General features: G+C 35.7%; 1 protein-coding gene across 5 annotated transcripts in view; it reads right to left on the bottom strand.

Annotated features, from left to right (window-relative positions):
* Positions 1 to 11332: 11332 nt before the first annotated feature.
* ZNF638 (zinc finger protein 638) overlaps positions 11333 to 20693 on the bottom strand; it is a 137659-nt gene continuing 128298 nt past the window's right edge. For 4 of the 5 annotated variants that reach the window (XM_054586828.1, XM_054586830.1, XM_054586832.1 and 1 more), the window contains 5 exons: positions 18969 to 19920; positions 18062 to 18166; positions 13864 to 13965; positions 12984 to 13102; positions 11333 to 11642 (listed from right to left, as the gene is read on the bottom strand). In XM_054586828.1, coding sequence (XP_054442803.1) covers positions 11577 to 11642; positions 12984 to 13102; positions 13864 to 13965; positions 18062 to 18166; positions 18969 to 19920 — 1344 coding nt within the window. In that variant the 3' untranslated portion in view covers positions 11333 to 11576. Of the gene's footprint in view, positions 11643 to 12983; positions 13103 to 13863; positions 13966 to 16198; positions 16869 to 18061; positions 18167 to 18968; positions 19921 to 20693 lie in introns of those variants that run through there. The other variant, XM_054586831.1, reaches the window with a different exon arrangement.

Raw genomic sequence — 20693 nt, 5'->3', positions numbered from 1 at the left:
TCTTCTCTGACTCCACCCCACGCCACTCTGGTTCTCAGGCCTTTGGGTTGGGACTGGGACTACATCACCAGCTTTTCTGGGTGTCTGGCTTGCATGTGGATCATGAGACTTCTCAGTTCCCATAATCATAAGAGCCAATCCCTCAATAATAAATGTATGTATTTATATATATCCTATTGGTTCTGTTTTGCTGGAGAAATCTCACTAATAGTGCTTTACATACATTATATGTGCCTGGTGCATAGTGAGCATTCAATAAATATTAGATATTACTAGTAATAAAATAGTTATTATGGAAATATGTAACAAGTATTTCATAGAATTAAGTTTGGAAATAAAGCCATAAATATTATATTCTCTGATATCTATAAAAATGTCGTAAACTTAGAACATTCAGGTTGCTAGAACAAAAGAACAGACTGTGTGGTTTATAAACAACAGAAATTTATTTCTCACGGTTCTGGAGGCTGGAAGTCTCAGATCAGGACGCCAGCATGGTAGAGTGAGGTCTCTCTTCCAGATTGCTGACCTCACATTGTATCCTCACATGGTAGAAGAGGGCCAGGACTATCTCTGGAGCCTTTTAAAAGGCACTAATCCCATTAATGAGGCTTTCAACCTCATGGCTTAAGCACCTCCCAAAGGCCCTACCTACTAACATTAACCTTTAGGGGTTGGGATTTCAACAAATGAATTTGAGGGTCCACAAACTTACAGACTATAGCAGAAGTATTTGAGGTTTTAACAGAAGGGGTATTTATACAAATCAAAAAAACTGACAAAAAATATTCCTTGTCCAAAGAAGCATAATGACCAGAAGGCCGGAGAGAGTCCTGCAGACCAAGAAAATATACCTCTGTGGGGAAATCCTCAAGACTTACACAAGAAAGACTCTAGGTGCATATTAGAGGATAGGAAAAAAATGGAGATGATGATTCTAGTGCAAGGGCCTGCTGAGGTGGTGAGGAGAGACTTCCACTCTCTGGATATTGGGGGAAGTTACACTAGCTCAAAGAAAAGCATCTGGTGATGTCTTGACTTATTTTAGGAACAATCTCATCTCTCAGAAGTAGAAGTGAGAAAGAAGGGACCTGCTACATGGAACCTAATCCTGACCAAGAACTGGTTGGAGAAGCAAGTGAAGAAGGGAAAAGCCTGGTAGAACCATCTTCAGGATGGATGCTGGCCATGGTGATGACCGGTTTTCAAGACCCAAACCCTGTGATTTCCACATGTTCTATTTACCAGACTTCCCCATGCCCAGAAAACCCACTTAATTCCTTCACCCTGGTAAATCCCCACCCTTCCCAAGAGCTTTCTTTCTATAGAACCAGGTAAGAGCAACTTCTTGAGAAAAACAAGACTAAGCCAAAGGTCTTACTGAGACAACAGGACAAAGCATGCTAGCATTTTCCTACCCAGAGTCACAGTACTTTACAAGTGCTCTTCTTTTGCCCCATCGATGCCCGATGTTTGATCCAGAAATCAGACTCTATTGACACCAACATTTAAGTACATTTTTCTCTCCAGGGTGATCCCCTTCAAACCTAGGCTCTGAGATCAACCTCTACTCATGTTCATCCAAGCCTCATATTCATTCAATTCTAAACAAGAAGTTTTAGAATTGGGTACTTGTCCAAGTATTTAGTTTGTTACACTTGGCATATAAAATAATGGGGCAAAAGATTAAAAAAATTATACCAAATGGCTGCTATAGTCCCAATATCTGAATCTGAAAACAAGACTTTTGTTGATAATCACAGCTGAATTTTCCTACTACTCATTCCATCTTCCTCTTCCTCTTTGCCAGCACAAAGCCTGGGCAGAAGAGTACTTGCTGATCTTGTCCTTATCAAATTCACACAGTTTTCCATTGACAAGGACTACTGGACAAAAGTTGTAAGGGGCACTCTCATGAATCTTCTGGGTTCCAAATACAGTCCTTCTCATCCCCACTGTGTAGCAGTAATCCAAGTTTTCCCTGGTAAACAAGACCAATCATGCATTGGATACAACAATCTCTTTTCTGTTGGTTCAGTGGCATGAGGGACCCCAAAAGGTGAGAGGGCAGTCTCAGATTCCAATTCATTAGAATTGTATACTGTTATTTCTCTTGGGCACTTGCACTTCCGAAAAGACTGAGGCCAAGGTCATAGATATGAGATGTAAAAATCTTTCAAGTGGGTCAGTCAGTGTAATAGTAAGAGGGAACACTCCTACCTCTACTCCTTGGCTCCTGAAACCATGAATTCTGACCATGGGGAATGGTACCACATACAGGCCTCTAAGGCATATAAAGCATCTATATAACACACACACTTCTCAAGATGTCTCCAATTTATGCCATAACTAGTCTTTGCAGGTCTTTCCACCTATCAAGCCAGCTGCTTCTCGGTGATGGAACACATGGTAAAATGTGTATCTCCTTGGTCAAAGTGATGTTGGGTGTTATCCCATGGTAATGGGTAAGTCCACAAATGGGAAGGCAAATCTATTGCAGAACATGCTTCCCTGTTGAGGACAAAGCACTGTACCCTCCATGTTGGGAGGGGTTCAATATAGTTGATTAGCTATCAAGTGGGATACACATATCTCACGAGAGTGTGTCAGTCAGGGGCTCCTCACCCTTACCTTGAAACTCCTTCAAAGTTGCCATTGAGGCCTCTGATTCTCCATGCTTGTTTTAATTGTATACTCTTAACTTTTATTTTCCTTAAATATGCTTACTGGAACAGTAAGAAACCAAATACTCTTTGTAATCACTATTGTTGTCATAGTGACTTAAGCGCCACAAATACTTGGTCTTCCAATTCCTGCCTTCTGCCTGCACTTCATTTCTTATGCCATTGGTGATAATTTGAATTGTGATAACATTGCATACCACAGATTGTGTCCTATTCACCTCTAGCAAGGAGGCTATCCATGTACTCATTGGCTGTATGACCAACACAACCCCAGAACCCAATGTTTAAAACTTCTTTTGAAATAATTATAGATTCACAGGAAATTACAAAGAAACATGCAGGAAAGTCCTATGCACCCTTCCCCCAATGTTAACATTTTAAACAACTATAGAACTATATCAAAACAAACAAATAGCACTGGAACTCATAAAGCTTTTTTTATTTCACCAGTTTTATGTGCACTCATTTTTGTCTATATAGCACTATGCGATTTTGTTACCTGTAGCCTTGCATAATCACCACCATGGTCAAGATACTCAACTGTACTATCTTAAGATTTCTCATGTTATCCCTTTTATAGCTACGCCCATCCTTTCTCCCATTCTTAATCCTCAATAATTTGTTCTCCATCTTTATAATTATGTTATGATTTCATAATCATGTGGTATATCCTTTTGAGATTGGCTTTTTTTCATTCAAAGTAATTTCCCTGAGGTTCACCCAAGTTGTGTATCAGTAGTTTGGTTTTTATTGTTGAAAACCAGTACGTATGGATGTACCACAGTTTAACAATTTACCCACTGAAGGATATTCAGTAGTCTCCAGTTTAGGACTATTGTAAGTAAAGCTGTTATGAATACCCATGTACAAGTTCTTGTGTAAAAACAGGTCTTCATTTCTCTGGAATAAATGCCTCCAAGTAAAAGTGCTGAGTCACATGTAAGTCCATTTTTAGTTTTGAAAGGTTCTGTCAAACAATTTCTGAGTGGTTGTGCTATTTTTACATTCCCATCAGCAATGTAGGAATAATTGTTTCTCCACATCCTTGCTGGCATTTAGTATCATTACTATTTTTCATTTTAGCCATGCTGACAGTTGTGTAGTCATATCCCTTTGTGATTTCAATTTGCACTTCTCTAATAACTAATAATGTTGCACATCTTTTCATGTTTGTGATTGACATGGCCTCTTTGGTGAAATATCATGTCTTTCACTGATTTCCTAATTGGATTTTTTTTAATTTCAAGTTTTGAGACTTTTTTATGTTTTAAGTAAAGGCCTTTGCTGACTCTGACTTGTAAATATTTTATGCTAGTTATAATTTGTCTTTCCATCTTTTTAACTAGGCCTTTAGCAAAATAAAAACTCTCCCTTTGATAAAATCCAATTTATCCATTTTTTTCCTTTTGTGCTTTTGGTGTCAAGTCTAAGAACTTGCCAAGTCCTAGATCCTGGAGATTTTTCATTATGCTCTTTTCTGAAAGTTTTACGTTTTGTATTTAATTAAATCCATGACCCATTTTGACTTTTTAATGAGGTATGAAAAGTTTAGGTCTAGGTTCTTTTTTGCTGATGGATGTCCAATTGCTCCAGCGCCATTTATTGAAAAGACAACTCCCCTTGCATTGAATTGCCTTTGGTTCTTTGTAAACAATTAACTGGGTATATTTCTGTTGATCTATATCCAGGTTTTCTATTCTATTCCATTGATTGAGGTGTCTTTCCGTTTGCCAACACCTGTATAGTAAGCCTTAACACTGGAAAGTGATTTCTCTACTTTATTTTTGTTGATTGTTTTGGCTATTTTAGGGCTTTTCCCTTTCCACATAAAACATTAGAATAAGCTTGTCTATGTCTACAAAAAACCTTGCTGGCATTTTGATAGAAATTGCATTAAACCTGCAGAACAATTTAGGAGAATATTAACATCTTTGTTATCTTAAATTTGTCAATCCATTAACACAACAAAATCTCATTTAGGGCTCCCTTAGTTTCTTTCAGGAGCATTTTATACTTTTCATTACACAGATTCTATGCCTGTTTTGGTACACTTATACCTAAGTAATTTTCTTTGGAGCAGTATAGTATTGCATTTTTAAAAATTTTGGTTTCCACTTGTTTGCTGTCAGTACATATATAGAAATACAATTGACTTTTGTGTTAACCTTGTACCTTACTGAATCCATTTGAGTTCTTGGGAGTTTTGTAGATTTGTTGGAGTTTTCTGTGTAGAGTTGTTACCTACCTGCAAATTGAGTTTTATTTCTTCTTTCCAATGTGTGTCGTCTTCTCCTTGCAATGGTTACTACTCACACTATTATGCTGAATAGCAGTGGTAAGTTGTTCATCTCAGAAGGAAAGCATTCAGTCTTTCAAAATTAAATACGATGCTAGCTGTAGATTATTTTTTGGTAGGTCCTCTTTATGGAGTAAGGAAGTTTCCGTTTACTTTTAGTGTACTGAAGAGGTTTTGTATTTTTTTAATCATGAGTAGGTGTTAAATGTTGTCAAAATGTCTTTTTTTCTGAATTAGTTTATCATACAGTACATTACCTTAAGTTTCCAATATTGAACCAGGCCTTGCAGATCTGGAATCAATCCCTCATAAAAGGAGTTGAAAGTAATCCCTCTCTTATTTTCTGGAAAAGAATTAATTACCTGAAGATTTTTAAAATTCTTCAGTGAAACCATTTATGTTTGGAAGTATCTTTTTTTCTGAGAATGTTTTAATTACAAATTCAATTTATTACTATTCGGGTTTATTCAGATTCTATACTGCATCTTGGCTTGGTTTCCGATTTTCAAGAAACTTGTCCATTTCTACTAAATTGTTGACTTTGAGCATAGTTGTTCATATTTATTCTTTTAACAGCTGCAGAACCTGTTGTAATATTGTTTCATTCCTGATATTAGTAGTTTGTCTTCTTTTTGTTGATCTTGCTACAGGTTTACCAATTTTATTAATGGACTAGTTTCCTATTTTATTCATTTTTCCATCTCATTTTCCTTTTTTCAATTTCATTGCTTTCTACCTTTTATCATTTCTTTCCTTCCTGTTGCTTAAGGTTTATTTCAGTTCTTTTTCCAGTTTCTTGAGCTATAAATTGACTGAGATTTCTTTTATAATGTAAGCATGCTTAGTGCTATAAATTTCCCTCCACATACTTTGAGACTTTTTGATTTATGTGTGCTGTTTAATTTCCATGCATTTGATTTTCCTAGTGCCATTCTTCTTATAATTAAAGAAAAATATTCTGTATGACTGCAATTCTTTAAACCTATCAAGGTTTGTTTTATGGCCCAGATTATGGTCTATGTTGATGCATGTTCCATGGACACTGGCAAAGAATGAGTACTTTACTGTTGCTGGGTGTTCTCAGTTAAATCCCGTTGATTTGATGGTATTCAATACTTTCACCTTTGCTGATTTTCTAGCAGTTCTATAAATTGGCACGAGGACGTTGAAGTCCCCAACTATATTTGGATTCGTCTATTTCTATTTTTAGCTCTATCAGTTTTTGCTTAATGTATTTTGAAGACTGGCATATCTTCTTGGTGGATTGGTCTTTTTATCTTCATGTCCCTCACTGTCTCTAGGGATACAGTTGCTTTGAGATCTAATTTATCTGATATTAATATAGCCAGATAAAAAAAAAATCAGTTATCAGCCCTGTTTTAAAGATCAGTTTTCCTAAAACCACTTGCAGTACCAATTATTCTATCAGTCTAGGTCCCAATAAGAAATATTGTAGATATCATACTGACATTAGAATTTGAGGAAGGTTTAATGAAGGGACTATTTATAAAGGTACAGAGGAGCTAAAGGGGAACCACAAGTCGTGTAGCACCCTAGGGCTAGTAACAATAGTTCCTAGTTATTGGAACCCAGAAGAGCATCCTATAAAAAATGCAACCTTGATGCAAACAGTCATCTTTGGATGAGGAACAAAGCCAGACTGAGGTGACCCCACAGCAGGACAAAGACCCTGGCTTCACTTCTTCGGTTGTCTCCTGCCCTGGCTCATTGTTCAAACCCAGTCAGAAGTAAGGAAGCAAGGGATGCAGTCCACATAGATGAGCCTCCTGAGGCAAAAAGTAGGATGGAAAATGGAGGATGGTGGGTCTGGCGGAGCAAATAAAACATATCTAACAGTTCCCAACCCAAAGGACCCTGAGCTGATAACTTTTCTTAGCTTACCTCTGGGTTTACAGGACATGAAATCTAAGGAGAGGGTTATAATATCTAAAAATGACACTGTCCACAGTGGGAACATCCAGGACCTAGAAACACTTTCAGTGGACAGCCAGTGGTGGGAATGCCATGTAGAATATTCAAGTATACGAGGACTGGCCTTGATGACATCCCAAGTTCCCCAGCAGGATGACTGCTGCTGAGAGAGCTGAAACGAAAGAGCCTAAAAGTACAGAAACTCTAGCCAGTGTAGAGGTCCTAACTACTGGCATTAGAAATCAAGTAGGATGCAGAAAAAGCAGATTGGGGTTATCTGTGGGACATGACAGAGGCATTGTGTGTGTGGATGTTTAGAGCAAGGTTCAGGAAATGATCATGAACAGGAGTGTACTGGGTATCAACCGCAAACAAGAAAAGCAGCAATACCACTTTAGGCAAAGGATAATCATTAAACTGTTCTCTTCCATCAGTACCAAAGCAGATGACATGTACAAGACACTGTGTAAATGTGATTTTCTTAAATATGAAATTTAATCTCAAAAGCTGCAAATTTTCTGTTGACAATGGGATAAATTTCAAATTCCTTAGCACAACATCCAAAGCTATATATGTTCGAGAGATGCTGACAAACTGATTTAAACATAAGAAAATGTATTAGCTCTCAGAACCGGGTATCTGGAGGTAAGGAGCCTTCCGTATCATTGATCCAACAGCAAAAAGATGTCACCCTGGGTCCGGGTATGTACTGTTTCTCTGTTTTGCTGGCCACAGCACACATTTCTTCCAAAGCCTAGAGAAGTTTGTGGATGAAGGATAACAGCCAGCACTTTACTGAAGTCATTTATTAGTTCTAGTCGTTTTTTGACAAGAGTCTTTAGGGTTGTCTGCACAAAGTATCATGTCATCTGCAAGTACTGAGAGTTTACTTATTCCTTTCCAATATGGATGCCTTTTTATTTCTTTGTCTTATCTGATTGCTATGGCTAGGACTTCTGAGGAAAAAACAATTTAAACTTTTTAATAGTTACACTGTTGGCTGTGGTCTCAGTACTATATTCTATGATATCCGTAAAATGAGATACAGCTAAGCAATTTGTGATAGTTTAATTCTATCATCCTGATGTTCTTGAGAGTTAGAATTCTTAATAAAGGACAAAGACGACCTAGAAATAAGACAGAAAAGGTAAATAAAAACCTTAGAGTCATAAATTTGAACCAGAAAAATCAGTATGATCATGGTGCATTTTATCTTAAAAAAAAAAAAGAACATAGTATTTCCAAGTTCTGTCCACTGAACGGCAATAACCACAACAGAGGCAATGGATATCCTAAGTAGTTTACTCTTCCTTAAAGAAATGGCTGACTTCAGGGCTGGGGCATGGAGTATATCTGGTGAACCTATAACATCTTCATATATAGATAGTAAGGAACCTATAAAAACTAGTGCCACATTAAAAGGAACAAGGAATCAAATCAAAAAGGCCAAAAATGAGACAATCTGAGCATCAGTAAGGTTAATACTGCAAAGATTTTCAGTATCAAATATGCTAAATAAAATTCATGAGTTGAAATACTCAAATAGTTTATCACAGTTGGTGGATGCCAATGAAAAAACTCATTTTGAAAAAATTGGTAAATAAAAGCATCAAATATTTATCATGACTTTCTTAAACTAAGTAACCAAATAGCAAATGATAGCAAGTTTCTCTTTTCAGAAAAGTATTCTAGCTTATACATGAAGGAATATAGAATTAAAATATCACTGTTTTGTGAGGTCTAATAAATGTAGCAAAACTTTCAGTATCAATTGTTACTAGTATTCCAAAGAAAGCAATCAGGTATCTTGTGCCTCCTGATCAGAAGTCCACATCACTCTGAATCAGTCTTTCCAAAAACAAAGAAAAAGAACCAATTTCTGATCAAGTTTCTATATTCAACTACTAATTTATAAGATATACAGAGGTCAGGGAAATATGTTAAAATTACACTTTAGAGTTGCAATCAACAAAATTCAGACCGTGGGAAATCTTTCAGCGGTTCTTTTCAAACTCTGTGACGGACCAGTTTATTTTTCCTTTTCTATTTCTTCTAATTTCCAATCCATCACAGACTTAGAACTTTGTAAAATACCAAGAAAGATTTATAAAATACAAAGAAAAAGGAAATAAAACACATAAAAAATACAAATCCCAATTATTATTAGACTTAACAGACAAAATCACTGTCAAACTATGATAAAGTTTGTGAACACTCTCAATTTCTGTACTTAAGCCATCACAAACTGGTACTAAACAGCTCATGGAATGGCATCAGATGCAAAGACCACCATTTGAGCAGCATGGCTTTGCAGAACTGAATAATCTCATTTCTTCATCAAACAGATTCCGAGAAGAGAGTATATATACTAAAAATAATTTAAAGACTTATCAAGCTAGTCACAATGTATGGACCTTATTTGGATCTTGATCCAAACACAGTAAAACAGAACAGAAATCATTTAAGACAGCAGAAAATCTGAACTACATTTTATTTAAATAAAAAATACTTTCAATGATATATTGGCTATGTTAAAAAGAATTCTTCTTCTAGAAATACTTAATGAAACATTTTTATGGGTTAAATGGCATGCTGAGATTTACTTTAAAATAATATAAAGTAACAGTATTAAAAATATATATATTTGAATTTGAGCTGATAATTGTTGAAATTAGGTATAGTATATAAGGGTAAATAATTCCTTTTATATGTGTGATTATCTTCCACAATAAAATTAAATATTAAATATTTAAAACTGTAGAACCTGACTCATAAATTTCTTTTTAGTATTCAAAAGAAGCTTTTTTTAGACAAGCAAACTTCCATAGCATTCTGTGCCAGAAAGGGTCATAAAATCTAAAAGCTTTTATAGAGATGGTAATTGAATATAATCTTTTCTTGTTTTGGGGTCTAAATAATGAAATGATAGAAACTTAAAAGTAAGCTGCAATTCATCTGTATCCCTCAACCAACTAGTGAGCAGAAACTACTATGTAAGTAACATTCAATACGTGAAGGGGTAGTAGTACAGGTTTTTCTGAAAAAACAAAACAAAACAAAACATCTGGAACAAAATAAAATTGTATGCAAAGAGCATGTTTATTTTTAGAAAAACAGAAATCTTTTGTATTTGGAGTCCTATGATAAAAATTCCCAGTCTTAAAAGAAGAAAGCAGCAGAGAGGGACATTATTTACTATTTAACCAACTCTCAATATCTACCACTAGGATGAACACAAAAATCACCTTTGCTACTTTTATGCTTTAGCGGTTCCTTTTATTCTAATTTAGAATTCCAATTTCTAGGAAACTAAATTGAAGAAAACAAAAGTTTCACACTTAAATTCTTAAGATTAAATTTCAAGTGTGATCCAGACAAGATTTAAGAGGCTTATAACGTCTCTGGTTTTAAAAGTCTCAGAAGCAGATCAGGAGGAGATTCTTTAAAAGCAAGTTTCTTTATTCTACTTTAGCTTGTTGGCACCTTATTCTCAACTTTTAACAGCTCTCCTCTCATTTATCATCTCATTTACCTATGGTTTTAATTAAAACAGACTCTTGGCATTCACAGTCTATCCCCATCCCCCTCCCATTCTTTAGTCTGTAGCATGAAAACTTTTCTCAGGCTGAGGCTAAGTCTGAACCGAGTATGCAGTGAATTTGGTGGGCAGCAACAGAAACGTGCTGCTTTCTGTTCTCTACTCCACTCTTGCTGACTGTCAGGTAACTCTTGTGGCTGTCATGAAAGAGACCTAAAAAAGTCCTGTTGTTTCCCTCCATTCACCCTCTACTAATCGGTGCATTCTAATCTTAGAAGAACTAAAAAAAATTAGATACTAAAGTAAGGCAAAGTCAGCTGACTTACGCCTGAAGCATGGCCTAATCTAAAATTTATAGTGCAGGGCTGTGCCCAGCATTTAACAATCTACTGTATTATTTTTTTGTACCCTTACAATTTCTTACAAACATATTAAATAATAATTCAAAAGTTTAAAAAGTGATTCTAGTGCTGCAGAGACGTAAAGGCTTCTTTGTCTTTGTACTTTCAGGCTAATACTAAATGACTTGCAAGGAGCTACCTTAAATGTGTCTGGCAGAAATTATAGATATATCTAGAAGCAGAAAAAAAAAAACCCTTCCCAACACATTAAAAAAAAAAAAATCAAGTAGAATTTTATTCAAACCTAGCTGGGCCACACATGCTGCAAATTAATTTTAGCCAGGAAAAAAAAAAGTTTTAAGAAATCTATGACTTATACATGGACAGCTGAAGAAAAGTAAAACACTGTCATGCTATTAATACATGAAGAATCCCCAAACATCCCAAACCATAGTTGTATGGTCATAAAGAAGAAGCCTGTTGGCAATTAGAGGCAAATAAGTCTTTAATAAATCAGCCACAAACACACAAGATGGTATTTTAAATATACAGTAGGAACATTTATTTGAACACTTCTAAAAGATATTTCTCCATGCCTGATGATTTGATATAAAAATCAAACCCATCATACTTTCCCCATCAGTCTCTACATCAAGGGCAATCAGAAATTTGTACAACATGAATATTTGCTTCTGAAACAAAAATTACAAATTAAGTGATAACAAAAATACACAAATCAACTGGACCCTAAACAAATTTCTAACAGTTTTTTCCCTTTCCCCCAATCACCTAGAACTTCTTTCTTCAACTTCATTCTGCTCCTTTTCTTTTCTTTGCTTGGCCATGAACTTCTGTTAAAATCAATTTGCAATACAAAATATTTATTAGATGTTGCTCTGCTGTGTATACAAACAAATCTAATATATTTCATTGTACTTACAAATTAAAAGAGCCTGAGCCTATAAAATAAAGATTAGAAACACAGTGCCTTATGTTAACACTCCTCCTTTCCATTCATCATTTCATCAGTCATCTAATATTAATGATATATACCAGGCATTAGGTTTGGTGCCTGGGGACTCACTCAGTGGTCAAAAGGATAGGTAAGGCCCTTTACCTCATGGGGCTTATGTTCTAGTGGGAGAAGAGAAACACAATTAAAAAAAAAAAAAAAAAAGATAATTTTGGGTACTGTGAAGTCCTATAAAGGAAAAATTAACAAAGTAATTAATTGAGGTTGGCTCTTTTTTTGTGGGGAGAGGTCTTTCTTAGGCAAAAGCCTTTCTGGGAAGTGGATATTTAAGTAGAAACCTGAAAGATGAGAAATGACCAGCTATGCAAGTGGGACTGGGAGAGGGCAAAGGAATAGAAACATAAAGGAGCAAAGACAGCGACAGGGCTTTTGTGTATGAAAAATAAATGGAGCTAGAAAAATTGAAGCATAGTAATTAAGAGCTTGAGTCTAGAATAAAACAGAGCTGGGTTCAAATCCTAGGTCTGTCATTAACTAGCTATGTGACTTTGGGATTAGATACTTGGCTTTAGATAATCTTTAAGCCTGTATCCTCATCTGTAAAATTGGAATGATAGAATCTACCTCATAAAGTTGATGGGGGGGGGGGGGGGGGGAGGTGCAATTAAGTAAGTTTCCAGAGAATAAGAGCTCAATAAAGTCAATATGGAAAATGTATAAAACAACTCTGTTTCTAACAGGAGGAATCAGAATCATAACTGATGACGATTCTCTAGAGTAGCACTCCCTGAAGATGTGGACAACATGAAAAAAGGGAGGGGGTTATGATTCAATCAGTTTAGGAAATGGGTTAGTTAAGTGGTTCTTACTGGCTAGACAATTCAGAAACCTGAATATGCTATGTTGCTCATGACTCTGCAAGAGCATATCAGAATACAGTTTCCCACAATTAATGAACTGCCACATGGGATTAGTGATCTGCAGAATCTACTCTGGCAAATACTGCCTCAGGAAAGAAAGACTAGAAGTTACCAGCAAGGTACAATGAAAGAGAGGAATAGGATTCTGAATTCAAGAGAAATCAACTGGCACAAACCTTCGAAAGTTCTCCCTAAGGGAAAGAATGTACATTTTGGGTGGACACTTAAGTAGTTCAAGTAAAATACCATCTCCTGAAGATTTTATGAGTTAAGAATTAAAAAAAAAAAAAAAAAATTACCTCTGTATTTTGCTTATGACGTGTACTCTTGCAGTGATTTGTCATTGCTTTTTCACCTGAGTAGAAGAGGGAACAAATTGGACAGAAGAATCCAGGCTTCGGTACAAGAAAGTCTAAATCTAGAGGACAGGAAGAGAGAGGGGAAAAAGAAAGAAGAAAAATGTATAATAATTTATCTATAGCCATGTTAATTTATCTAAACTAAGCACAATATGTATATTTACATACAAACATAATATACACTACTATGTATCTAAGGACCAGGAACAATTAAGCTTTTAAGCACAAAAATAAGGTCTTTATTTTATTTTTAAACAAATTCTATAATATTCCAGAGCCTCCAGGAATGCAGGGAATTCCTTCAAAACAGCAATTCATTGGAAAAGAAACTCCTAGGGATCCTTTGAAATTATCCTCTTTGGAATCTCCTATTAAAATAAAACAGGAAAGAGAAAGGATAATGGACAACTACCTGCTTGAGGAATATTCTGACAAATAAGGAACCCCTCAGATCATCTTAGCTAGCCACGTACAAAGTTTGTTAGCTAAGCTTTTCAGTGTGTTCTACTTAAATGAAATTTCTTCCTGATCAAGTGTTAATTTAATTCTTACCAGAGCAACAAAGAAAGTACCAGAAATAATAATAAAAAAGACATATCCCAGACTTCAAGAGTGCCATGAATGAAAATATCCTTGCTAGGTGAAAACACAGCCTATTAAACTTTACAGAAATGCCAATGTGTACAACTTGCTAATTTCCACTCTAAAATAATCACCTAAGCAAGGTTATTCAATTACTCATCTAATCAACAGAACCTTCATTATGGTAGTGAATTTTTATTTCATATGGATAAGGAAAAAAATGTCATTATTACTTTACCTTCAGAGACATCAGCTGCTGCTGATTTCCCTAAAGGAGAATCCTCAATCTTCTTGCGTTTCCGTTCCGGTTCTGAGTCCTTAAAGCCAGATTCTTCATCAACTAAAGTCATTAAATTTTTTAAGGAAGAAAAGGTTATTAAGAATAGATTTATAGATTTCGTAAAGCTAACCTTAGCTAATCCCTTCCTTCAGAGATTAATATATGACTCACCTATCTAAGTAAATTTTCCTTGGTTAACCTCACCTGACCACTACTCCAAGATTTATTTCTTTGATGTAAGAAATAAATGGGTAGATTTTTAACCTCATTAAGTAGATTTAAAGGAAAAGAACTAAAGCTAACAGATGATTTTATTAATAAGTTGTTCTAGAAAGAATTTAAAGGGTAATGAAAGTTATTCAATTATTACTGTCAAGAGTTAACTTTTGTATACAAAGTTTGGGTTGGGAAATGGGGGTTAAGGAGAAAAGGACATGAGCACAGAATGATTCTGATGCTCTGTACCAACCAAAACCAATCAACAAAACAAACAAAACCCAAAAACAACCAAAAACCCCAAAGGAGCCTAAACTGATGGACTAAAATCCTTGGTTAGAATGAAGAGAAGAACAGAGGCAGGAGAATTTCAGATATCCCATGCAGCAATATTTTCACCGATATACCCCCTAGGCCAAGGGATATAAGAGAGGAATAAACAAATGGGACTATATCCAATAAAAGCCTTCTGCACGGCTAAAGAAAACATCAACAAAATGAAAAGGGAACCAACCAAATGGGAAGACACATTTGCCAATAACTCAGACTAGGGTTTGATCTCCAAAATATATAAAGAACTCACATGACTCCACACCAGAAAGACAAACAATCCAATTAAAAAATGGGCAAAGGACCTGGACACTTTTCCAAGGAGGACATATAAAGGGCCCATCGACATAGGAAAGAATGCTTAACATCATTAGCCATTAGAGAAATGCAAATTAAAGCCACAATGAGATACCACTTCACACCAGCCAGAATGGTCATCATTAACAAATCAATAAACAAATGCTGGTGAGGTTGTGGAGAGAAGGGAACCCTAGTGCACTACTGACAGGAATGCTGACTGGTGCAGCCACTGTGGAAAATGGTATGGAATGTCCTCAAAAAACTAAAAATGGAGCTGGCTTTTGATCCAGGGAGTCTACTGCTGGGATTATACTCTAAAAATCCTGAAACACCAGTTCAAATAAACCTATGGACTCCCATGTTCATAGCAGCGTTATTTACAATAGCCAAGTACTGGAAACAGCCCAAGTGCTCATCAGTAAATGAGTGCATCAAAAAACTGTGGTACAGCCCTGGTCGGTGTGGCTCAGTGGATTGAGTGCCAGCCTGCAAACTGAAGGGTCAGTGGTTCAATTTCCACTCAGGACACATGCCTGGGTTGCAGGCTAGGATCCCAGTAGGGGGTATGCAAGAGGCAACGACATACTGATGTTTCTCTCCCCCACTTCCCCTCTCTAAAAAGTAAATAAACAAAGCCTTAAAACAAACAAACAATGATGCAGTTACACAGTGGAATACTATAGAGCAGAAAGAAAGAATTCCTACCCTTCACAACAGCATGGATGGAACTTAAGCTAAGTGAAATAAGCCAGGCAGTGAAAGATAAATACCACATGATCTCACCTGTAAGTGGAACCTAATCAACAAAACAAATGAGTAAGATGGAACCAGAGACGCGGAAATAAAGAACAAACTGACAGTGACCAGAGGGGAGGGGAGAGTGGAATAATGGAGGAAAGAAAGGGAAGGGGCAAGTCAAGGAACATGTATAAAGGACCCATCGGGCATGGACAATGGACTGAGGATTGACAGTAGGAGTGGGGGGTGGGCAGGGCAGGGGAGAGAAACAGGAAAAAGTGGAACAACTGTAATTAATAGTACAAATAAAAATAAAAGATATTACTGAAAAATAATAATGTCTAAAAAAAGAAAATACAAATTTTAAAGCCCAGCAGAATTAATAATATGTAAGAAGCACTCTCGACACTGCATAATATGATTGTGGGGGAAGACAAAAACAGAAACTGGTTCTAAGCAACCTTGGTTACTCCTCAGTAGCTGAAACACCTTACACTGTTGCATAGTACTTGACAAATCCCTTTCACATAAATGTGATTCATTTGGCATTTATCTCATGTGAGATAGACTACTGAAATCATTATCATCCCCATTTCTTCACAGACCAAGAAAACAAACCCAAGAGAGGAAGAAACTGATATGCCCAAGATTGCCTGGCCAGTAAATGAAAAAGGCTAGAACCAAGACTTGGGACTTCCAGTTCAATGTTCTCTCAAGGCAACTAGGCTACCTTTACCAATCTGAGGTTGCAAGGAATTATGATATCATTACTTATTCTTCTCCTATTCCTTGAATTTTACTGGTCATAAAGCCCTTAAGGGTCAATACAAAAAGGCTGTCTCCCTTTTCTTGACTTGATGGTTAGAATAGCCTCCAGTCTCTTCCTAAAAAAATTTTATCCCTTCCTCAAAGTAATAAACCTTTCCAAACACATCTGCTCCTGAAACTCTAACACAGGTATCTCATAATGGTTATCAATAATTATAGAATAATTTAAACAGAGCCCTGGCAGCATAGCTCAGTTGGCTGGCATTGTCCCCATACGCCAAGGTTGCAGTTTCGATCCCTGGTCAGGGCACATACAGAAGACAACCAATGAATGAATAGGTAAGTGAAACAACAAAATCAATGTTGCTCACTAGCTCTCTCTCCAATCAACAAAATAAATAAATACTAATTTATATAGATTAAAACAATTATTTTAAGTTTAAAAATGATCTTAAGCTAGAAAACACACTCAAAACATACTGTCTCCCCATTAATGAAAATAAATTGTTATTGAACCAGTGACCTTCTGCTTTGTGGGGCAATGTCCAACCAAGCCACATCAGTCAGGGCTCTATTCTTCATTCTTCAATTAAACCACTATGGCTTGGTATCTAAGAGAGGTTACAGAGAAGAGACAAAGAGGAGTACCCATTTGAGAGAGCTTCAAGAAAGAGGGCATGATCAATAGTAACAAATGATGCAGAGAAATCAAATAAAACTAAATTAGGAAGTAATAATCTTAAATTAAGTTTCACAACAACCCAATGGAGGCTCTCTATCAACACCAGTTCAGGAAGGTGGTTCAAAAGAAGACAATATAACCAGTTCAATGGGAGATGAAGAAGTAAAATTATTTAGAAGAAGGTGTTCTTTCTAAATAATTTGAGAAATGAGAAAAGATGGGGACTAGAAGGATCCCAAATTAAGGGCATGGTTTTTAAATGGAAAAGACTTGGGCATATTTTATGTGAAGAGTCTGTATAGGTAAAATACAAGCTGGCAGATTGGAGATCGTATATTTGCTCTTGTAAATATGAAATGAAAGCAAGGTTATCCAGGGAGCAATAGGCTAGGTGATGCAGAGAGGGGGAAAAAGACTTATATTACAGCCAGTTAGGAAATAGGAAAGGAAGGAGGTCTATAACAGACTGTGGAGCAGCACTGAGGATGCAACTATGATCAGATTCAATGAACGTGGACTAAATCACAGCTGGTATTTTTTCCTTAGAGAAGATAGAAAAGCAAGAGGGCAAGGAGGGTGCTGCAAAGAGAATGGTACAAGGGCTGTTTAAGTTATTTGGGTAGTTGATTTTTTGCTTTACCTCTCTGAATCAATAAACTTGAGATCTGGAACAGTGTGCTTTTTTTTTACCTACCCTTTTAAGCATTTTTCAAGGAATAGACACAACAAAAAAATACTTGCTGCATGAGTAGAGAACTCTCCTTCACTTAGACAATGTTTCCTATTTGTTTCAACATAATATTATTAATGTTATTAAGACACCTTAATTCATTGGCTGGCTGCTTGGCAGCATCCACAAAGCAACAGATCTGGTCTACAAGTAAGAGACAGTTGTTAAATGATCTTCACTTGATACTGCAACATGGTCAGAATAACCTTTCATCTTCTATTATAATCAGATTATCTATCATTCTGTTATTCCATTTTATTATGTTCTGCTCTCTAATTACAAAGATAAAAAATCTTGATACAGATCTAATCATGATTAAGGCTGCCTTCCCCCTCACCACTCTATTTCACTGGTTTTCTGCCCATCCCCTTCCCCCATCAATCCTGCTTTACCTTCACTAATTTGGTAGGCCTCTTCATCCTGTTCTGGTTCGGTCTCAACAGTTTTTTCCAATGGTGGTGTTTTCCCAATTCTAACTCTCTTGGTTGGCATTTTAGCTTTAAAAAGAAAGTCTAAGTTATTGCTACAGTAAGTATTTAAATTGCTTTTAACTCTGAATGACAATTTTAACACTTTTTTTGCAAACAAGATAATACCCAAATTTGGGAAGGAAACTTATTTTTGATATAAAAGAATTCTATTAAAAAAAATTCAGCATTGGTCTACACATTCTCCTTTTATTTTCTGATTTATCTTGTTCAAAACTATAACTTCCTACCTGCTTTCCCCAAGAAGCTTATGCATATTTTTCTGTTTTGTTCCACTAACTTGTGGGACGTTCCCTAATATTTTTTATTCTTAGTTTGGTTAACTTTTTCAAGATTTCCTTATTGGAAATTATTTTATCTCCCTCAAGTCCAGAAACTGAGCTGGCTTATTATTCTACACCCTCAAAATATTAAAAATGAAAATGGTACCTTCATGAAATTTTCTAAATCTTAAATCTAAGCAAAAAACTGGGAGGCAGTCTGATATAAACACATCCTTATCCTTAACCACAAACTGGTTTTCCTAATAATGTAAATGTACCATTTTCATTCCATTCTAATTTGGGTACTCTAGTTTGGTTTTTGGTTTTGTCATCTTTTGAGGCACAGTAACTTAGGTTAGGTCTATTCAGTAACTAAGAGAAATTCGTGAAAGTTGTATACACTTCTTTAGAAAATATCACTTGCTGTATCTATTTGTTAGCTTCTTGTATCAATATAGAGTGAAATTATTAGTAATGCTGCAACATATATTTAAACATTTTAAATGTAATATCCTCATAAAACATAAAAAAAATTACTTCTTATCTACCTGCTAAGTGTCTTTCAATCATGGTTTTCAGATCTTCTTCCAAAACATTCTCACTTATTGGACCCCCTTGGGACAACGCTTCAAATTTTGTCTTCCTTGTGTCCACAGCTCTCTTTTTCCTATCCCCTCTTTTATCTGTGGGATGGTCATATTTGCTTTGTGCTAACTCAACTTTTAAATCTTCTCCATCTTCCTCCTCTCCAACTTCATCTACAGTTACAAAATTGAGTTCTTCTTTAAGGTTGTTAAAATCTGCCAGAGAGTCTTCGTCCTCTTCAGTTACTTCATCCAAAGTCACTAAGTGCAGATCACTGCTGTCATCCTGTATTTCATCTACAGTAACTAAAGTAGAAGGGTCTTCAGGCATCTGAGAAGAAATAAATCCAATGGAATCCCTTCCAGGATTTCCCTCATTTCCTTTAGTATTTAAAGTGGCAAAACTGAAGTCTGCTGACTCATTTAAAGGTAACTCTTCTACTTCTCCAATTTCATCCACAGTTACCAAGCGTTCCTGTTTGAGAAGATCTTGCTCTTCAGCCACTGACAGTACAGTAACATCTTTCGGTTCTCCGTGGGAAATGCAATCATCTTGATCAATTAACTCATCTAATGTAAGAAGTGAATTTGAATTTTTTACCATTTCTTCCATATTTATTTCTTCTTCATCAATTACTTCGTCTACAGTGACTAGAGCTTGTGCGAGATGTGCAGCTGCATCTTCCTCTTCCCCAATCTCATCTAATGTTACAAAAGATAATTCCCCCTCAACAACATGAGGGACAGAAGTTTTCCCTTTCTTCTTCTTTAAATTAAGTTCAGAGGAAGGGATATTTTTGAAAGCTTCTTTCCTTTTTCCCTTTAGTGGATTCTGCTTGGCTTGCAAAGGATTCACTTCTTCTATAACCTCATCCACAGTAACAAATTCATCCAAATTAAATGGAAATAATGGTTCCTGTTGGAAAGGTATTTAAAAAAAATTACAGAATTGTGAATAATTACTGATTAAGTGGCTAGGTTTCAAATAGTCCAAGTAAATATGCATGAAGTATCATTTGTGAGAATATCGGTGCAGAGAAGTTTCCTGAAGGCTGAAATTAGTTATTTTTAAAAGCCCCCAAAAACGAATTAGCTAAAATTCACAAAGTAAACAATGCCAAGTGTAAAATCCTAGCAAAAACAATCTAATTCCACATTAATTTCAGTAAGACTAGAATTATTTCCTAAATGATGTACAAGTTTTAAAATTATGCACAAAAAACTACATTTATAGCATTTACCAAACAATTAATATACTGTAAAGAGCTTACTGTTCCACATGTTAAATATCTCAATGTAGCTAGAAGTAGATACCTAGACTGTTCTATTGACAAATTTATATATAATACATTTTTTAAGATATAAAGTTCATACATTAATAAAGTTATATGGAAAATTACTGACTTAATACCAAATATTACTACACTTCAAAAAAAAATAGTATCTGTAATTTGAAAAAGAATGCCAATACTAAAGAAAATAAATTCTCAGCAGGCTTCTTATATATTCAGTAGGCTAACAACGATCAATTGCTAGTACAAATGATAATGATACTTGAATATATACCCAGTATTTTGGTGGGGGAGAATCTGTAAGCAATTGTATTATCAACTTAATAAGTCAATGGAACTAACCATAGCCTTACTTTTGCTGCTTATATTAACATTTCCCCTTGCCCCAATAATATAG

This window comes from Pteronotus mesoamericanus, unplaced genomic scaffold (assembly GCF_021234165.1).
Source record: "Pteronotus mesoamericanus isolate MK-2021 breed Mesoamerican mustached bat unplaced genomic scaffold, CSHL_Meso_final contig_98, whole genome shotgun sequence".
Taxonomy (NCBI): Eukaryota; Metazoa; Chordata; class Mammalia; order Chiroptera; family Mormoopidae; genus Pteronotus; species Pteronotus mesoamericanus.
The sequence above is the reverse complement of the archived record's forward strand: the minus strand, read 5'-3'. Positions and strand labels throughout refer to the sequence as shown.